We start from the raw sequence: 21367 nt of genomic DNA, 5'->3' as shown, positions 1-21367 counted from the left end.
TAGCAGGTACCACCACAGTCAGTATGCACTGCTGTAATCATAGCATGTACCACCACAGTCAGTATGCACTGCTGTAATCATAGCAGGTACCACCACAGTTGGTATGCACTGCTGTAATCATAGCAGGTACCACCACAGTATGCACCGCTGCAGTGAAAGCAGGTACCACCACAGTATGCACTGCTGTAATCATAGCAGGTACCACCACAGTCAGTATAAACTGCTGTTAGAGTTTAAGAGTAGTTTTGAAATATTTTTTTGACCCGGGCACCGCCAGGTACTTCCCGCTAGTCTCCTATATATAAAACACTTTTATGACAATGAAAGCTCTAGCAATGTCCTCAGCCGTGCAAAGGCTTTACGTTACCAGCGCTTTGTGTGTGAACGTCTTCAGTAGCTTGACCTCCTGGCCGTAGGCCCTGACCGTGACCTCCTTAGTCCAGGAGACGCACAGCCTCTCCCTGTTCTCGTTCTCCACCTCCACGGCAAACTGCTCGAGGCTGCCGGCGGTGGCGCCGCACGAGCTCGCCAGTGCGTAGCGGCAGGTGCCCATGAAGTCAAAGGCGAGGCCGTCAAACGAGCGGTAGTGGGGGTCCCCGTAGGCGGAGCACTCGGCACCGACACGCCCTGCCGCGCACCCGAGCGTGCCGTTCAGCAGCTGGCACCGCTCGCTGCCCTCGCACCCCGGCTCGACGCAGCTGACGCGGCCGCCCGCGTCGCAGCGGCAGCGCGCGGCGCAGCTGTCCGATAGCCACGTGTCGCCCGAGTGGTGGTAGCGCCCGTCGTGCATGCAGCCGCAGCCAGTGCCGGCGGGCACGCACATGCCGCCACTGAGCAGGAGGCCCGCGCTGCACTGGCAGCTCTCGGTGCACGGGCGCGTGCAGAAGTTGGGTGCCGTGCTATCCCCGCAGGTGGCCGGACACGCGGTGCCGCACAGCTCGTAGGCGGTGTTGGCGCCGCACGTCATGGCTGTGGGAGGGAGAGAGAGCGTGTGAGAACCAATGGCACACGCGCAGGCGGAGGTGGGGTGTAGTGTTACTATTTAACCTTTTCCCGTTCAGTTTTCTTCCGATTCTGTTCTTATCTGTGCGATTCCATACCAATGACGTACACTTATTGAAGAAAAACTAAAACAAAATTAGTTAATCACTACCGAGACTCCCACGAGGCCATGCGGGAGGGCGTGTGGCACAATTTGGCACCAGCTATCATAGAGTGCGGTCGTGTCGCTACAGTTCTCCGTGGTGAGTACAATGTCTTTAAAAACAGCGGCGCTATGCTGCTGATGAAATTAACGCGTGTTCTGAGATTCAGCAGTGAACAGGACTCATCCTGCAACTTTCAGATGTCTCAAAACTGGAAAGGGTTAAGCGCAGTGCTTGAACACCGTCTATCAGGGTGCAGGACAAAAGATTAACTTTCTCTGCAGATGATAGAATTGTTGAGTTCGTTTTCCTTCTTTCTGCCAAGGAAATTTCATTTTGTGGACAGTGTCTGATGCATAGGATATCGTGTGCACTCCTTATGAAAATGGTTAGCTCGTTATGAAATACCTTTCATTGGCTTTATGAGTTTTACTTGCTTTAAAAGATTTAGATTTTTTTCCATTTATCCAGGAAAGTCTTGCCGAGTCTCCAAGACTTCAGAAGTTTTGAATGTGGCCATTTCCACTAATACGTGTTTGACATATGCCAAGAAACCAAAGGTACTCAGAGAAAACCCATACATAAGAGGGGGTTAAAAAGTTCTGCAGAGAGATTAAATAATCCATTGCTGTATTGCCAACGCTTGGCCTCCTTGCAACCTAACCCCTGGTATTTACTGACAACCTCCCATCCAAGTCGTGACCAGGAATTAACTCTGCTTAGCTTCCGAGATCCGATGGGATTAGATGCATTCACAGTGCGATTTTCTCAAATCAACGTCACAATTAAATGTGTACACACCACACACATGCACATGCACACATACCTGACAATTCGTAATGACGATTAATAACGCTGCGGTCAGGTGCTAAGATTGGATTTAGCGCAATTCACCATGGGGAGCTAAAAACCATGCAGTTTCCTACACTACTCACGGCAATTGATTTGTTGTCGCCACGCTTGAATGGTTGCCCGGTGAGCCTGGCAGGCACTGGCGAACGCGCTCAGAGATTGGCAGAGAACGTCCCTGTCGCCTCCCGTGGCGCACATGTCGAACACGCAGCTCTCTAGGAAGTTGAATGCCGACAGGATGGTGCCGCACACGGCGAACGGCCCGTTGGGATTGCTGATGAGCCCACAGAAGCTGTCACCCCGGTAGGTGCTGAGCATGGCCTCGGTGCAGGCCGGCGGAGGCAAAATGACCTGGTCGCAGCCCGCCTCCTGCACCCAGCTGTTGCCGAACTCCGTCACGGACGTCGTCACGGTGCCGTTGGGCATCGTGAACTCGTCCTGTTCGTTGTCGTTGTAGTTGCCGCAGACTCCGCACAGGCGGCCCTTGAAGGCGCCGGGAACGGTGACGGTGGCGTAGTGGTCGGCGTCGTATGTCACGGTGAGGCCAAAGTCGGTGGAGATTGCCACGGAGGAGCCGCTCTGGGAAGCCCTGATGCGCCCGTTGAGCAGCGTGAAGGGCAGCGAAGTCAGCTCTTCGTTGACCTGTACGAGACCACAAAACGATCGCCAATGGGACAAGTCCTCTCGGAGGGATGCAATATTTCGAAACTTGATGCAGAGCTTTGGGGCCATTTACCTGGATCATTTTGCTCCCCTGATTAGTTATTACACTGGCATCTGCTGATCGCATTATCCGTGCTTACACATTTTACTCTTCTTATCTGTGCGAATAGGCGCAGATGATTGAAATTTTTGAAGCTGATGGATTCATTTAATTGTTGAATTTACCGTCACCTTCGGTGTACTTTTCTTACCGATGGTTTGTTGTGGAGGAATTTATCACCCCTTTTTCCCCACGAGGAGCAATGTAGCAATTCTCACACCACCAGCAATCCAATAAATAAATTGTCTTGTTTCAGGATCGATGTTCAATTCCAGAATCAATTGTTTTTCTCTCATTTGTACCAAAGCTGCACTTCTGATTAGCATTGTTGGCTAGGTATGGTGTGAAAGAAGTTAAATGTACATACAAACTAGTTTCCATTATTCCTCATTGTTTTCTTTACTTTAATACGACAGGTTTGTGTGCATCAATATCCTAAATGTGTCAGTAGAATTTCGTTAGCAAATAATAATAGCAAAAATATTTAGTCTCACATCCCTAACAGGTACCTTTGGCGGTACGTTTATGGCTGGCTACTTACCAGTCGCCAACCCAAGAACGGCAGCCCAAGAAAGAAGTGGATCTAAGCAGTGAAACAGGGTATGAAGGGCCGTTGAGTGTATGTGGAGAAGCTGGCCCAGGACAGAAATGAGTGGAAAGAGGACCAGTTTTAGGGTTAGGCAGACCCCTATACGAGCAGGAAAAATGCCAGGAAGAAGAAGAAGATCTCAAGGAGCACCTTCTGCAAAAAGTCTCGAGACTTCTCAAGTCAAATAACAGCCCATCAAATCGTTTGACGGAAACTTACGAGGACTCTGCTACGATCTCCCTTGTTGATGATCAGAGAGAAGCCGTACACCTCGAGCTGCACCAGCTTGGTCCAGGACACCGTGCTGCTACCGCGGTGCTCGCTCTTGGCGATCACGTGGAACGAAGACAACTCCGTCGGTCTTTCTGTCGTGGCGTCCTCTGCGGCGTTCGTCGTGCCCGCGTTTCCCGTGGTTCCCGTGGAGGGGGCCGCGGCGGCGGCGGTGGTGGCGAGGCCCTCACGGATGCCCCTCGGGCACGTGCGTGCCAGCGTGTAGGCGCACGTGCCCTGGAAGTGGTGGACGACGCGATCGAAGGTGTTGTAGTGCGGGTCGCCGGACACGGTGCAGATTCGCGTCTCCTGCGGCGTGCATTGATTGAGGCCGTCCTGCAGGACGCAGTGCTCCGAATCGGAGCACGGCCTGGGCCTGCACTCCAAGCCGTTGGCTGTCTCGCCACCCACGCACTTGCATCTTGTGGTGCAGCTGCCGTCGGTCCAGTAAACGTCGCCGTACTTGAGCATTTTCCCTGCCATTCGCGGTAAAGACGGCAGCACGGTGTGAGGTGTAAGGGCGACGCTCGTTGCCAGTGGCGTGCGCAGGGTCAGATTAAGGTTATTAGCGGCCTAAGGGAAGGGCCTAAGGATGTTATTACATATTGCAGGTAACAATTCTGAAGTCATCAAACATGTTTATTTACCGATGTTCAATTAACTAATGTATGCGACTCAATGTCAATGTAACATAAAGGACTCACTGCACTCGTTTCTTAAAAAGCAAATAATTCCAAGCTTTAGCTGTGGCTAAGTCACGAATGATATCACCATAATTCAAAGATTAAAAAAAAATCTTCGATGGCCCCGCTACTGTCTGTCAGCTGTTACTTGAATGTGGAACGGAGAGTTTACACAATATGAGGGCCTAAAGCCTTGTTAGCCCTATGGGTTAATCCGGCCCTGGGCACACACTCTCTATCCTCCACCATAATGCGCTTGTACACATCCAGGTAAACAAAAAGCCCATGGTTAATCCGTTGCTGAATGGGGGGCCTCCTCATGCCGTGCGGGTCGTAGGGGTTATTTGAACATACGTCATCACACCGGTCAGTGCGGGTTGGTGTAGTTCGGGGAGCGTGCACAAGGAGAGGCTAATAAGAAATGTGTGAGTGTGAATACTTAATTGTTCCGTTGATGGGTCACGTGACTAGTCTAAACCCTGTTTTCTATTTGGCTAATGTGGACCATAGTGTGTACTGTTTTTAAATGTCAGGCTTCAAGACATTTAAATCCCCAATTGGAAATACCTGACAAACGCAGCATTGTACAGTAAGTGGAGGAAAGTGGTGTGCAATGTTAAGCACTGCAGTGTTTTAATAATCGAATATGATTTATATTATCATTCAACAAATATGTAGTTACTTTTTAACGAAACTGAATTATTTTGGGTCTTTTCCCCAGCAATATTTTCATAGTCGTGCTATCAGCATCACGTCATAAGAGAGGAATCCATTCAGAAATCTTACAGAGCATTGTACCCCGGCGTCTCAGAGAATGGCTGCAGATGATAATTTACCCCACGGGACTTCAAGTGACCTTTGCATCCTTTACACAGCAGGGGTCACACTTTCCCACACTCTGCTAAGAGATTGTCTAATTTCATGTGCAAACTAATATATGTAATTCAGTGTGTTGGGTTTACTCTCTAATATGCCAATTCGTTGCTAGTACAGCACACCGTATTGGGTTTACTCTCCAACACACTGGTGTGCTGTACTAGTAACGAATTGGCATATTTTGTTTACGTGATAGTATCGGGTTTAATGACACACTAATATTCATGCAATCTAACCCAAAAGCCTCCATTATGAATAATATTGTTTGTGAAAGCCGACATGTTATATTGAGTAACCCAGTTTAATCACAGCTGGCCGAGAACCAGATTCGAAGCCAGGATCTCACAGCGGTGTTAAATCTGACCTACCCGGCTGCCTCTAAACTGTGAAATCAGTGTGTTTTGTCAGGCACAGTACTCACGCAATACAAGATATACATGAATTATTGCAGCACCACCATTACACACATGTGCAAGAGATGAGGAAGATGTGGTTTGACTGAGGTGTGGTCAACCAATGTGGTAGTTTTTTTACCAACATGAAGTGCGGAGCCTTACCGTTGGCGTAACAGCCGCCGGCAACACTAAAGGCGTCAGTTCTGAAAATCCACCTGCCCGGATAGTTGACATTGCTGGTCATTTCCACATTAATTATGTCCGCGGTTCTTGATCCTGGGATGTTGAAATAGTGCGTCGATCCGCCACTGTTAAACCCAGCCTGAAATCACAAAGCAACATACTGGTTGAGTTGCAACTTTGGTGGCTATGCAACTCATTGTAAAATGTGTGCGCACAAGCCCTCCACCACCCAACACAGCTAATTCATAAAAGTTGTCACGTGAACGAAACGTGCCAATGAATCACTGCTGCAGCACACGGGTCCGTTGGAGAGCATCGTCACGCTGCTGATGATTAATTGAAAGGTAGAATTATGTTTGGGTCATTGTCATCACATTATTATGAATAGGATCAAAGGGGTTTGTTTTCAAACCTTCGTATTAGAATAGAATATATGTGTGTATTTTGAAAGTTATTTTGAACTTCTTCCGCACCATACATAGCCAGCCGCGCTAATGGGAGGTGCAGGGGAATGGAAAAGTCTGTCTTCACCCTTAGTATAACTTTTAGATCAATCGATCGAAAAACTTTAGTCCATTGTTCCGCTTGCAAATTGAGAATCAAAAGTAGTGCCAGGAATAGCCCTCCTGTGTCCACGGCCTCGGTCAACAGATGGCACCAAAGGCAACACTGAAGCTGGTAATCTCACAGGTGCAATGTAATGATGAAAACTATTATGTGTTTTAAGTATTTTGTTAATAACCTTCTCCACAGCGATGCTAATGGATGCTTTTGTACACATAAATTTCAGTATATAGTTTTGCAACGAACTAGAAACAATTTATGAGAGGGTACTTGCCTATAAACATCGGGCCGTTCGCCAATGTTGGTTCAAGTGACCTCATGAGAAGATTAATGTCGAAATGGGTCTATAGTTTGCTTGTATTAATTCAATGCCGCTGGCAAGATGTGATTCTCAGGCGACGGATGGGTTGTACAAATGTACTTTTATTGTTTGTGTGTAAAGTTAAATATGGGACGGAGGTGTTATTTATATTTTGTCTTTTATTGATCTCACCTGTCTCTCCCTGACCTGGCTCGTGCCGCTGTCACAGAGGCTGTATATATATAAACTAACCCACGCTCAAGCACATGATATTACATGGACAAGTATTTCTTTTGGATAGAGCGCCTGTTACACTGGGCATCTAAAAGCGCTTCATACACAATGAGTGACTTATATTACATCTCATCTCAACACATTTAAAAGGGCACCCCCAGTGGCAGCTGTCCCTAGGCGGCACAAGGTGACTTCAGCACCTGGACTGTGAACAGACATTAGTCTGCCAGTAGGGGGGCATCAATAATTGCTATATGTACGGTATCCCAACTTCGTAAAACTTTGACTATTTGTTATTGTTGTTGCTGGCTTCGGATAGCCCCATGCGGTCAAGTGAGCTGGGACATAACACCTGAGCGGGAGTTCCTCCAACACCATTGCCTCCACCGCTCGCCGTTCCTGTAGTCCAGCTCACGTCTCCGTAGTTGAACATTGCAAACGATGACGTCCCATTGGTGATAAGCAAGGCCTGGAAGGTGTTCTCCTGCAAGCATTAAGCGACACACAAAAACATTAAGAGGAAATAGCCAGTTCGGCACTCAGCCCAATATGGTCACTAAAAGCAACGTTACATTTTAATGAATGAATTATGTACTCCTGGTCAACTTGCCACAACAATATTTTAAACATTGGACATGGATGAGCTGTGATGTATGGGCGGATTTGGCTCCAGAACAAGTGTTCAGCCAGTCGCCTGCACGTTCAAAGCAACCCCCATGGACTACATTGGCGTAAAAAGGGCCTTATCAAGTAGTAGATTGACAAAGCACAGTAAATTATTAAACATGGTGATTAAAATATTTTTTTGCCAAAAATCCTCATGCTCTGATACTGCACTTATTTTCAAAACTGTGAATGGCTAACTTAGAAACCAGTTGCCTCCAATAGAAAAAAAAACACGGCACCGTGGGTGTTCGTTCTTTCAAAACCGAACAAAAAACGCTTACCGATGTGACGGAGCTTCCTCCGTAGTAGGTCACACGGTCCCACGTGGCGATGAAAACCCACGTGGCCGCAAAGTCTTGGAAGTCGGCGAAGTAGGCGCGCACGTCCTCGGTCGCCTTCTGCAAGAGGTCAGCGTCCGTCGTCTCTCGGTAGAGGACCTGCCCCTTGTGGCGGTTGTCGACGTCGGCCCAGAAGGGGGCAATGAACGCTCGCCCGTCGCTCAGCGGAAACGCCTGCGAGGTGTACTCTGCCACGGCCACCTCGAACGAGATCACGCCATTGTTGTTCACCTGCGGGGGGGGTTTGCAAAGAAGACGCACGCGTGCGGTGCGTTACTCGTTGGAGGTTGCGGTGTCGGAGGCTCAGCGGTGGTGGAGCAAGCGGGCTCGCATTTGGAAAGCGTTACGAGTTCAAATCCTGGTTGGGGGTTAGCGTTGCGTCCTTTTCCACAGACCTCACATGGGCATATTTCTCAGTCAGCCAAGATCGATCAAACCATGTAGTATGTATGTTGAACTTCTTTTGTATCGTACGTAGCCCACCATGCTAATCGGAGGTGCGGGGGAAGGACAACAAACTAAACACAAAAAGCAGTTTACTGTAATGAGGTTCAACACAATCGTAGTACCAGATCTCGTTACAAATATCCAAGTCAAACTCAGACAAGAAGTAATCCTGTCGAGGTTGACGAAGGCCATCACCCCTCCGGGGTCATTAAAATAAGTAGTACTTTGTAGGGAAGTCAACAGTGTGTTGCCAAATGGAGAGACTCGCCCCCCACCAGAGGAATGGTGAATTTCCATGACTGGTTCAGGGCTGTCAACTGGAGATGCATTCTGCGTCAATGCTCATTTGAGCAGAAAATCACTTTGACTTGACTTGAAGATGGCTGAGGTTCATCGGGGAGATATCCATCAGCATTGGGATCAGTGCCGGATTAAGCTAGTGCGGGGCCTGTAGCATATGATGTTATAAACGGGCCCTAAATAAATAAATAAAATATTAAAACACTAATTTTTAACTTGCATAGTAAAGTAATTGTCTTTTTTAATTTGCTATACAGCCAGATAATACAAATCGCTAACCTTAAACACCCAGTCGTTCATAAAAGTTGAAGGCAGTATAGTAATATAGTGATAGAGCAAGTGCAGAATCACTTAACCGGAATTGATTGAAAGCATTTAGCGCAGGGCCCTTGAAAATGCGGGGCCCGTAGCATATGCTACTTTTGCGACTAGGATAATCCGGCACTGCCTGGGATCCTGAGTTTGAATCTGGGTTTTTTGCCACCCATCACTAAGCTGGGTTCTCAGACGTTGTCACTTGTTTTTGTCGCAGTCTGCACAAGAAAACAATCACATTAAGTTCGTTTTTTTTACTTCACTTGATAATTCGTGAGAATTGGTGTTGCTGTCACTCCACGGGCATCTCTGTAGCAAGGCATGTGGGAAACTGCTGTGCTGCGAGTGTTGTTAAGTGTACACTTGAAGAGATATCAGAACTAGCAACTGTGATATCACCCTCTACAGGCTATTTTGTGTTTCCCTTCTCGCAAGTGTGAGTTTTTTCTCCCGGTGCTCTGGTTTTGTTTCCCCACATGTAAACACTCACGAATCGACCGATAACGCCTTAATTTACACAGGGCCTCAAAGCTTGGGCAATTTTTGGCAACCACTTGTCACGTGGCTGCCTTCCTGCTTGTCAATGGTTCCTTGCGCCTCCAAGTCGTTCTCTCTATGAGGGCGAGCCAATACTGTGCACGTTACAAGTTGAAATCATCGTAACTTATCATTACTATTATTATCATGGGATGATGGCTGTGTTCCGCGAGAGTTTCAATTGGCGGTTATTGCAAACATGATGCCTTGAATAAAGGTGTCAGTTTAGTACCACTTTAAAAGGGTAAAACCTACTACTATATTTTGCCACTGGTAAAAGAGATCTCATAGTGTAAATGCTTACCCCGAGCTCTCAATACTCTGATATTGCACTGTGTTTGAGTTGTACGCCTTCTGGTGTCATCTGGTCCAACACCAATGGGGACTAGGCTCTAAAGAAAGCCGTCTCGGGTGTGGACCAATCAACTTCAAGGACAGTGCATAGGATTATCATTATCAGAGTTGATTCTTTTTGTTTGCTTTTTTGACTACTTGTGTTGTGTCTTCTTGGTTCTTTCGGTAAAGTCACGTAGAAGGGAAGTAATAAAATAATAAAAATAAAACATAATAAAATGAAATAATTCTCACGACGTTTCGGCTACAACGCAAGCAGCCGTCTTCAGGTGCTTCACCTGAAGACGGCTGCTTGCGTTGTAGCCGTCTTCAGGTGCTTCACCTGAAGACGGCTGCTTGCGTTGTAGCCGAAACGTCGTGAGAATTATTTCATTTTATTATGTTTTATTTTTATTATTTTATTACTTCCCTTCTACGTGACTTTACCGAAAGAACCAAGAAGACGAATCCCTGCAGTCACGAAAGCTTTAAATCGAATAATACTTGTGTTGTGGTTATTGCAAACATGATGCCTTGAATAAAGGTGTCAGTTTTGTACCAGTTTAAAAGGGTAAAAACCTACTACTACGAATAAAATTGGGTAAAAGAGAAACAATTCCTGAATGCATTGGCTTTGTTTGTTGTCCTAGCCCCGCACCTCCATTTAGCGTCGGTTGGCTACGTACGCTACCAAATAGATTCAACAGAGTACATACATAGCTGTAGAGTAATGTGAAATCACAGTCATGCGAATGATTATCTATCAAGTTATAACGATTTGCATTGAAACATCCTCAACGCGATTGAAGACTTTTTTCAGGATTTTTTGGGCAATCTTTTTTCTCAGCGCAATGAATAATGCCTACATCACGAGTGCCACCTCTACCTTTGTGAAGGGCGGGCCGTGTACGCATTGCCATTAAAGGTTTCTCCACAGATTGCAAATACATTACTCTCGTGAATGGTGTGTAATGTGTTCTATCCTTTCTGTTAAAGGAGCACTTTAACTTAGCCTGGCGCTCTTTGTGACCAGTAATTCAAGCCCGTAAAGATTCGCATCCGGGGGCATTATCCAGCCATTGTTCAGACGGCAAACAAAGACATTGGCTTTGTTGCTGCTCATATATTATGTAAAACAATGGTAAAGGTGCAGTCCTGCATTTGGTTTCTCATGCCACTGTTCTCTAGAACAGGTGGTTCTCAACCCGTTTTGTACTACTGTAACCCATTGTTGAATTTTTTGTTGCAGAAATAAAAGTAGACGTACGTATGTTGGGCTTCTTTCGCACCACCGTATGTAGCCAACAGTGCTCATCAGAGGTGCAGACGAAGTACAAACTATGTGTCTCTGTGTGAGTCCATGTGTCTCTGTGTGAGTCTATGGGTCTCTGTGTGAGTCTATGGGTCTCTGTGTGAGTCTATGTGTCTCTGTGTGAGTCCATATGTCTCTGTGTGAGTCCATGTGTCTCTGTGTGAGTTTATGGGTTTCTGTGTGAGTCTATGTGTCTCTGTGTGAGTCTATGGGTCTCTGTGTGAGTCCATGTGTCTCTGTGTGAGTCCATGTGTCTCTGTGTGAGTCTATGGGTCTCTGTGTGAGTCCATGTGTCTCTGTGTGAGTCTATGGGTCTCTGTGTGAGTCCATGTGTCTCTGTGTGAGTCCATGTGTCTCTGTGTGAGTCCATGTGTCTCTGTGTGAGTCTATGTGTCTCTGTGTGAGTCCATGTGTCTCTGTGTGAGTCTATGGGTCTCTGTGTGAGTCTATGTGTCTCTGTGTAAGTCTATGTGTCTCTGTGTGAGTCCATGTGTCTCTGTGTGAGTCCATGTGTCTCTGTGTGAGTCCATGTGTCTCTGTGTGAGTCTATGGGTCTCTGTGTGAGTATATGGGTCTCTGTGTGAGTCTATGTGTCTCTGTGTAAGTCTATGTATGTTGAACGTCTTTCGCACTGTACGTAGCCAACCGTGCAAATTGGAGGTGCAGAGTAAGGACAACAAACTATACACAGAAAGCAGTTTCAGCAGTCTGTGGCATATATCTATGCTACGGACCTTAAGCAAGCCAAGGAAATGTGATGTAATATACTTACAAACAGTGCTTGGTACGCTCTTTCAAAGAACGCAAAGGAGGTTGCAATGGGAACGGATGGACTTCCACCATCATCAACTTGTGGATTTACAGAATCTCCTGTTGACACTCCATATGGGTAGAAATGTGAAAGAGCTGAAATAGAGAAAAACAAAACAAGGCATAACGATATCACACTTTCCTAAAAAGTAGGATCCATGCACATTTATAAGTCATGGCTATAATTCATGCACACGGAAATGTTTGAGTTAATGCGGTTGTAATTACAAATGTGTGTATAGTTTAGGTATATTACAATTGTTTTACAATATTTGTCTTGTCAACTAAACTAACCTGTAATTGTATTTAGCATATACTAATCAGAAGTCTGTTACTTGTCTCCACATATACATATGGATATATGGTGTAGTCCATCGGCCTATCAACCTCATATATTTTCAAGCAGACCAATATTTTCAAACGGCATTTTTTTTAAACCAAGCAAACTGTCTGGAGCTCCCGCTCCATCCTCCGTAAATTATGCAAATCACGACTCCAAACTTAAAAAAAAATTTGTTTTATTATTTTTCTTTTCTTTCTACGTGACTTTACCGAAAGAACCAAAGAATATTTGGTACAAGGACACTAATGGACAACCAATGTCTTGCAAAAGAGTATTCTGTTTAATTGCAGTATATTGTGAAGTATTTGTTTCATGTAAACTGAAAAAATATATAATCAGCTTAATTACTACCAATGAAAACAGTAAAATTGACTATAAGAATACACTTCCAGAACAGAATTTTAGAATTAAACTGAATATTTACTGTCACTTTTGGAATCGGAATCTTTATTTAACTGTACTTTTACTCCAACATCACATTGCAATCATGCAACCGTATGATCGGTTTTATGCTATAACAAAATTCAGAGTTTTCTGTTACATGTTTTTTGTTCTTAAATTCTCCTACTAATGTGCAAACTTATAAGCAGGTAAGAGAACATCGTTCATGACCAAATCAGGGTTGAGCCTTGAAAGTGCTTGGAGGGATACCCATAATGCAGTTGGCATTATGCTACCCACAATGCAGTTGGCATTATGGGTAGCAGAGGGCAGGAACATCCATTGTTACACTCGACTTCAATTCTCCCACATCTATGCTGTCCGTCTTGACAACCCGTATTGACCAGCACGGTGAAGTATGGTCAAACAGCCCCCACGACCGAAGGGAGTAGGGAGGTTTTCATCCGTCAGTGGATTGATAGAGGTTGTATTACAAAAAATCCGTACAGACAGTCCCCGGGTTGCATAAGATCAGACTTACAGAAATCCGACATTACGTAAATGCTCCCATAAATCGTGTAAAAAAAAATTCGACACGTGAAAAGATGTTGCGTTAGTTACGTAAGCACAAGAAGTGCAGCGCGGTGAGGTTGCCGATGAACACCGTGGAGCCAGGAGACACAAGGCGACTGCCTCGTTCGAGCTTCATTAATATTTGATTTTGGAGGAAAATTGTTCAGTTGCCGACATACGTAAAATTCGGGTTACCGATCGTTCTCAGGAACCTAACCCTTCTGTAACCCGGGGACTGCCTGTACTTAAGTATCATTTGTTGTGTGCTCGGTGAGTGTAAATAGATGATCAACAAGCACGCGTCCAAAGTCACTTTGGCCGACTGCCAGAAGTTCGAGACGGAGGCTTTTGTGGTAATTTATTTGTGAGCTTCTCAACAAGTCCAAGAGGAGGTTAAACATTTTTTTTCTCCTCGTTGACAATAATCAAATACACACTCAGCAAATACTGGATTTAGATAAACCCACATGTTGGACAAGGGCGTTGTGACTGACCCAGATGAGCCGAGTACACGGGGAGAATGATTGTATTTGCCGAAGGGGTATAGAAAATGGAGAACTGAGTCCTCTCAAGTGAGATCAGGGGAATATTGTATACATGTGGCAAGCTTGGATGTGATGTGGCAAGCTCGGACATGACTTTTGACTTGGGCCGATTAGACTTTGAGGTGAACTTCCCCTCGGGTCTCGCCCACTCACACCGCCTCTCTCGGGACTTTGGGCCGTTACAAATGGGACTTGGCAAACAATTTGTCGCACTGTTTGGCTACGTACGGTGCGAAAGAAGTTCAACATACATACATACTGATTGACCAATGTGTTTACACGCCCTTTATTTTTTTGGGCTTAACCTACGCTCATTATTCTTAAACAAGGGGCAATGTTGATTTTGTCTGGTTTACACCGGAGATCGAGAGGCCCACGTTGAATACACAGCCAGAACGAAAACAAATAAATAGAGGAACAAGGTGAATGAAAACATGTACCACAAAATGCATTATTGGCTGAATTAAATTATCATCGAATACAATTATAGAGAGATAAAGAAAACACCCGTACGTGTTAACATCTGTGTAATGTATTTAAATAACTTCACGCACGACGTTTTGTCACCATGGCACATACAGCTCAGGAACCCTCGCGTCTATCACACCCCATATTCTGAGTTTAGGCGATTGCATATGTTCTGTTGTATCTAAAGAATCGAAGTGCAATGTCCATATCCAAAACAAGCTTCGGGCATTGTTTATCTTTGTTGGCGATTCTGAGCCAGTGGTGAAATTTCACATTCCTTATGACTGGAACCCAACCTCACCAAGTGGTGCAGTGCAACCTCATCATGTGGAACTCACTTTACAACCCCTGTGGGAATGATGATGATGGCGATAATGGTGAGGAGTCACATCGAAACGTGATATATATGACAGGATTGTATGTGTCACGTGCGGTATGGGGCCGTCCATAAATGACGTCACGCGATTGTGGACGATTTTACCCCTCCCCCTTCGTCATACGACGTCACAAAAAGTCAGACCCCCCCCCTCAAATATTACGTCACAAAGCTCTGCCCCCCCCCCAAAATAATGCTTCAAATGGATTTAAACTATTGTCATTGTAGTGCGTATTTAACGTGGCGCTGCACTCTGATGTTGTAGGAGTAAACATTTATTAAAAAGTCTATTTAATTAAGTAGAACGTGTTGTCTATATTTATTTAAAGTTGCGCATTTTGATGTGACGTCACATTGATCACCCCCCCCCCCTCGTCACACATCGTCACAAATGTCTGACCCCCCCCCCCCCCAGGTGCGTGACGTCATTTATGGACGGCCCCTATAACGTTTCACAGAGGATCAGGCGTCGTTATTTCAGTGGCGAGTACGGTTGGATACGTACGGTGCGAAAGAAGTTCGACATACATACGCGCAAGCTCACAGAGCCAGGCCAATAAGGGAGCCCGAATCTTGTTAATGATCCCCGAGGCGATGTTCGATCGCTTCGTAAAACTTCGGACACACCGTTGCTCACCCCCCTAACTATGCCACTAATGTGAGGCATTGCCCAAAAATAAACTTACGAGCGAGTTTAATGTGCAAATAAATGTGCACGTAAAATAAAAAAAACACATGAAACAACAAACAAATATAAGCGGCAACTTATAGCAACTAACCCTCAGGCTGTCCCATAGGTGCGTGAACTTACAAAGATCCCCCGTGTAGCCTTATCAGACTGGAGAGGCAAGTGCTGTTAGCGAGCACCTATGAAGGCCGGAACGGCACACGAGGGGGTGGGTGGCCAGCACCACGCCCGACCGCCTTTGTCTCCCCAGTGGCGATGTTTACACACCGCACCAGGTACTCATTTGAGGCTGAGTCGACCTAAGAGAGGCCCAGGACCGGTTCAGAAAATCGTCACTGGGTGTTGGCTGTGAGCGGGAATCGAACCCGGGTCGCAGGGTTCGTAGCGCAGCGTAGCGCTAACCACTGCACCACCGCTCCCCAGTGAACTTACACCCACACTCACACAAGCTCTAGTTGGGGTTGCCACCTCCGTGGTAAAACAAAACCACCCGGGATATATCCAGAAGAAGAGAAAACTTATTGGGTCGTGTATTTATTCCGAAAAAAACCCCGGGACTTTTAAGATAGCAGGAAGCCTGACACATTCTTTTAAAAAACACAGAAGCACGACGATTCTGGGAAAAAAAACTATGGCAGGAAGCAAACCTCGTTCTAGCGCACGCGGGCGTGCGCTCACGGGCACGCGTTCTAGCGCACGTATTGCGCTGGAACGCAGCCATGGCCTCTAAACGAACTTATATATATACACCCCGATGACACACTCGTGAAATAAATCCAAAAACATCTCCCCCGGGGTTTTATATGCGCTGTAAAGAAGGGTCATTGCCCGAAATGTCGCCAATTTTATACTGTGTGTAGTGACACAAACAACTCGATACATTCGTCAATCACACTGCCTTGAAATAAACTATATAATAGGCGACGTTTTGGGCAATTGCCCTTCTTCACGTGCTATTGGAGAAGGGCAATTTCCCGAAACGTCGTTTATTAAATATCTTTTTTTATTTTTAAGGCCACAGTGTTGTTGACGAATATGTTGAGTTTTTTTGTTATTTGTGCATGTCCACCAATGGCGGGTGAGATTGGAAGTGGGCTTGTTTTAGGGAATGTATTGTTTCCACCTAAACTTGTGTGAAGAGTCCACAGACGGAGGCAGAATCAGAATGTGTTTATACTGGACGAATCTGAAGAGCTGCAAAGCTCTATCTCACAAACGGAGAAACGGACTTCGGAATATTCCCCGGGTATATGTCATGAAAAAAATGGGTAAGGGGCCGTCCATAAATGACGTCACGCGATTTTGGACGATTTTACCCCCCCCCTTCGTCACACGACGTCACAAAAAGTCAGACCCCCCCTAAAATATGACGTCACAAATCTCTGCCCCCCCCCCCAAATAAAACATGCTTCAAATCGCTTTAAACGATTGTCATTGTAGTATGTATTTGCACACAGCGTTGGTGTACGGTGTTTTTTTCTGCAATATTTTGCTGTCTTTTCTTGGATTTTCTGTTTGCACTTAGTCACATATTCACTTTAAGATGTTATTTGTTCATGTTTTTGTTTTTTGTTTGTTGCGGTTGCACCCGATTCAAGAGCCGAATGGCTCACAGGGCTATACCTAATAAATGAACTTGAACTTGAACGTATTTAATGTGGCGCTGCACTCTGATGTTGTAGGAGAAAACATTTATTAAAAAGTCGATTTTATTAAATAGAACGTGGTGTCTATATTTATTTAAAGTTGCGCATTTTGATGTGACGTCACATTTCTCAAATCCCCCCCCCCCCCTCGTCACACATCGTCACAAATGTCTGACCCCCCCCCTCCCCGGTAGGTGCGTGACGTCATTTATGGACGGCCCCTAATTTTATGTTCGTCTAAAGCAGTGGTTCTTAACCTGGTGTGTACGCACCGCATGGGGGTGCGAGATGCCCTTTCTTGGGGCGCGAGACATGGCCAGATGATGTTAGAAGGTAAATTATTCTACAGTTTTATATCTTAGGTTTAGGGAACTGACCTACCTCGACGATTTTTTTTGTATCCGGGGTGCGAGACCATATTTTGAGAACCAGTTGGGTGCAGGCTGCAGTCAAGGTTAAGCACCATTGGTCTAAATCTTGATTAGAAGCTTTCGTGACTGCAGGAATCCATACTCTTTGGTTCTTTCGGTAAAGTCACGTAGGTAGAAAAATAAGAGCAAACATAAAATAATAACGTTTCGATCGCAACACAAGCGGTCGTCCTCAGGCGGAAAAAATATAATCTAGCAGTGGAACTGCTGAACCAGCGAGAGAGCTGATGGACGACTGCTTGTGTTGCGATCGACACGTCGTGATGTATTTTATTTTGTTTTATGTTATTTTTCTACCTACGTCACTTTACCGAAAGAATAAAAGAGTATGGATTCTTGCAGTCACGAACGCTTCAAATCAAGATTTAGACCAATTGTGCTTAACCTTGACTGCAGCCTGCACCCAACTGGTTCTCAAAATATGTTCTCGCACCCCGGATAAAAAAAATAGTTGAAGTAGGTCAGTTCCTTAAACCTAAGATATAAAACTGTAGAATGATTTACCTTCTAAAACCATAAGGACATATCTCTAAAGTAAGTCACAGGGTCACGGCATTCTTCTGTTAAAAGTCCTGTAAATTCTTCAAGTAAACAATTGTGGCCCGTATACTTTACTTCAATGTTCAGAGGGGATCTGGACAATATGCAACGCGTTGTTTAATTGTACCCGTTAGTGTCCTCGTGTACTGCGTACATGTGGGTGAGAGAGCTAGAGTAGAATGCACAACGGACAACAGCGAATCGCATCTGTGACTCCGTCTGTTTTTGCGGTTAGCATTCGTTGACTTTGTTTATAACGTTGAGTTGATTTTTTTTGTTTGCACCCACCTTTAAACAGTCACATTACCGGGTTGGCTTTGGACACCCACAAGAGTCGAAGGTTTGTGTACAGATTCTGCGGGCATGCTTCGCAAAACTCGGTTCTTGAACAATGGGGTCAATGTCATTCGCAGAGCGATCTTAGTCACATTGATAAAAGACTCACCGTCGTCAATAAAACTACCTTAAAAGATAACTAAACTTGTGACATCATGGGAAATGGCCCCCGTATATTGCCAGAAACGTCACCTATTATATATTATTACTAGGCATATACAGTAGTTTGTTTTAAGGAAGTTTTATTGACGCATGTGTTTAGTTTTCATAAATCGTGCTCGTGCACCATTAACATTTACTCCTATTTACTCACCGCTAACGCAGTCTTGCCATACCATGTACTCATATTGCTGTTAGCATTCACTGAGACCTCGGAATATAAGCAAGGATAGTGCTTAGGATGGGTAACCATCAGGCGCAGCTGTAGGTTGTTGTCGTCTGCTGCGAAGCTAGGTTAAGTGGGCATTGTAGCAAACTCCGTTAAATGTGATCAAACGACACCCCTCCCCCCCAGTGCCGGATTAAGCTAGTGCGGGGCCTGTAGCATATTATGTTATAAAGGGGCCTTAAATAATAAAATATATATTAAAACAAACATTTTTACTTGCATCGTAAAATAATTGTACTCTTTGGTTCTTTATTTTTTTTCTAACTACGTGACTTTACCGAAAGAACCAAAGAGTATGGATTCCTGTTCAAATCAAGATGAAAATAATTGTCGTTTTTTCATTTGCTATACAGCCAGATAATACGACAAATCGCTAACCTTAAACAACCAGTCGTTCATAAAAATTGAAGGCAGTATAGTACTATAGTAATAGAGAAAGTGAAGAATCACTGAACCGGAATTGATAGCTTGAAATCATTTAGTGCGGGGCCCTTGAAAGTGCGGGGCCCGTAGAATATGTCGCTACTTTTGCTACTAGGCTAATCCGGCACTGCCCTTCCACCCCCCCAATGTGCACAGCGTGGGGATGAGGCCATCATCATCCAGCAGTGGATTGACAGAGGGCTATGCGTGAATATCACGTGGGGATGCAGAGTACTGTGCTCACCTGACACCTTGGCCAGCAACACCATCAGCAGCAGCCCCACCTCACGACGAGCCATCGCTGCTCAGCCTAGGAGGAGTTCAAAAAAATCAATTTGAAAGGGGGCATTGACACTGTTAATTGTAACTTGCTGAGCCGCCAATGCTGGAGATCTGTGACAAAAAAAGCTTCATAGCTCATCGGATTTCTTCTAGTCTAAATCAAGATTCTGATTCTGAAGTTGTTCACGTTATCGATACGTGTGTACTGTCTAATGTCTGATATCTGTATGCGTTGTCTAAACGTGTGTGTGTGCATGATTCTGAGATGTGACCCAGCAGAAATATTTTTTTACTCCGTTATATATTCGAATATTCCTACCGTTTTTGTGTTTTAGCAAAATACGAATGTTTTGTTTAGTAAGCATATCGTACCTTAGTGTATTACCCACTACTGCAAAGATAGCAACATATACCTGTTAAGAATCGATAGCTGTTGTTTACGCAAATGTTATGTTACACAAATGTGGCGGTGCTACTGCTACTGCTGCGTTGGCAGTGGTTACACCAGCAGCGTTAACGAGGAATACTCAACAACGCATTCGTCAATCACACTTCCTTGAACGAACACATTTATTCAGGGTGACATTCTGGGCAATGGCACATGAAGAAGGATCATCGCTCGAAACGTCGCCTTTCATATATGTCTTGCATTTAAGGCGGTGTTATTGAGAAATTACACGTAAGATTCAAGCCATGCGATCAAATTATTAAAGTTAAAATACCGATAGATCAAGACCATTTGAATATGCGCCAGTTATTGTCAAATAATGTACTCACAATTATCGTAATTTAGAAGGCAGCAAATGTGAATGCAAAAATATACAGCTTTCTACATCAAAGAGTATAGACGTCTGTCCCACGCCTTCATCAACTCGCACTGACCAGCGTGGTGAAGTATGGTCAAACAACCCTCAATCCAGCAGTGGATTGACTTAAGGGCTGTACCTGTACACAATTCAAGGAAAACTGTCAAATAATATGAACAAGAAAATATGTACCAAGAACAAAAAAAACGAGATTAAAGTTTTAGCCGTTGTATCACTCCACTGCTGGATGAAGGCCTCCCCCATACTGTGTTGGTCGTGAAGGTTGTTTTGACCATACTTCACCACGCAAGAAGGAGGGGCGAGGACTGCGACCGGTTCAGAAACCACTCGCCGTTGACGTGATAGCCGCACAGCGCTAATCACCGCGCCACCACTTCACCCCAATATGCCACTATTACAGCTAAATAATAATGATGGTGATATCTACATACCACAATTGCAATACAACGAAATAAAAGATTGATTTATACTGCAGGAACCCGATTAGTTGTAACGCTCTTTTTCACAGATGTCCAGGCGGGGCGGGTAAGAACGTTGCAATAACAAACACAAAATAACAAACAGTACAAAATTAGCAATTATCATATAGAATGCACACAACAGTAACATGTAAACGGATGGTGGGCAGAACGAAAGGCTTTGTACGAGTGGCTGATTTCTTACCAGGAGAGAGGCACCCACACACGCCACTGCTTTACGTGGGTAGAGGGGGGGGGATTCGAAGATGAATCCAGTAGGTGTGTGTAACTGAATGCTCACACCTCGTAGAAGAGAGGGACGGCTGTGGTTTTTATACCCCCTCCAGCGGATATGATTGTGCAACGCCTATCAGGTGAAGCAACTTCCCAAATAATGTATCTTTATTACGCTCTGTGGAAACACCCAGAACATCGAAAAACAACACGAATGAAACAGAGTCGAGTAGTAATCCGCCCTGGGCACGTTCAGACTACAGATAATTTGCATAATTCTTTCTTGTTTTTTTGTAGTTTGGGTAAAGAGATGTATGCAGTAAACATCGAACGTTGGGTGGACGTTCGTCCAGTGTTTCCACATACCAACGTTGTTTGCCAGGTCGCTGATTTGAGGGCCAACTGACACGTAAGACCAAAACTGAATATTAAATCTTCAATTATGTTTGTATTCGTATTTTCTTTTGGTCGCCGTATGAATTAGTATATTTTCAATGTAATTTTAAAAAAAATAT

The 21367-nt window shown here is 44.9% G+C and overlaps 1 protein-coding gene across 1 annotated transcript in view; it reads right to left on the bottom strand.

Moving 5' to 3' along the window:
• LOC144942889 (IgGFc-binding protein-like) overlaps nt 1–20900 on the bottom strand; it is a 41963-nt gene extending 21063 nt beyond the window's left edge. The window contains exons 1-9 of the mRNA XM_078869890.1: nt 20824–20900; nt 19296–19361; nt 11876–12009; nt 7803–8090; nt 7208–7339; nt 5736–5895; nt 3569–4095; nt 2081–2639; nt 368–969 (exon numbers count right to left, since the gene is read on the bottom strand). Of these exons, the coding sequence (XP_078726016.1) occupies nt 368–969; nt 2081–2639; nt 3569–4095; nt 5736–5895; nt 7208–7339; nt 7803–8090; nt 11876–12009; nt 19296–19350 (2457 nt within the window). The 5' untranslated portion in view covers nt 19351–19361; nt 20824–20900. The remainder of the gene's footprint in view (nt 1–367; nt 970–2080; nt 2640–3568; nt 4096–5735; nt 5896–7207; nt 7340–7802; nt 8091–11875; nt 12010–19295; nt 19362–20823) is intronic.
• Nucleotides 20901–21367: the final 467 nt, after the last annotated feature.

The sequence above is a fragment of the Lampetra fluviatilis genome, chromosome 29 (assembly GCF_964198595.1).
Source record: "Lampetra fluviatilis chromosome 29, kcLamFluv1.1, whole genome shotgun sequence".
Lineage (NCBI taxonomy): Eukaryota > Metazoa > Chordata > Hyperoartia > Petromyzontiformes > Petromyzontidae > Lampetra > Lampetra fluviatilis.
This window is presented reverse-complemented; position numbering and strand designations above follow the sequence as displayed.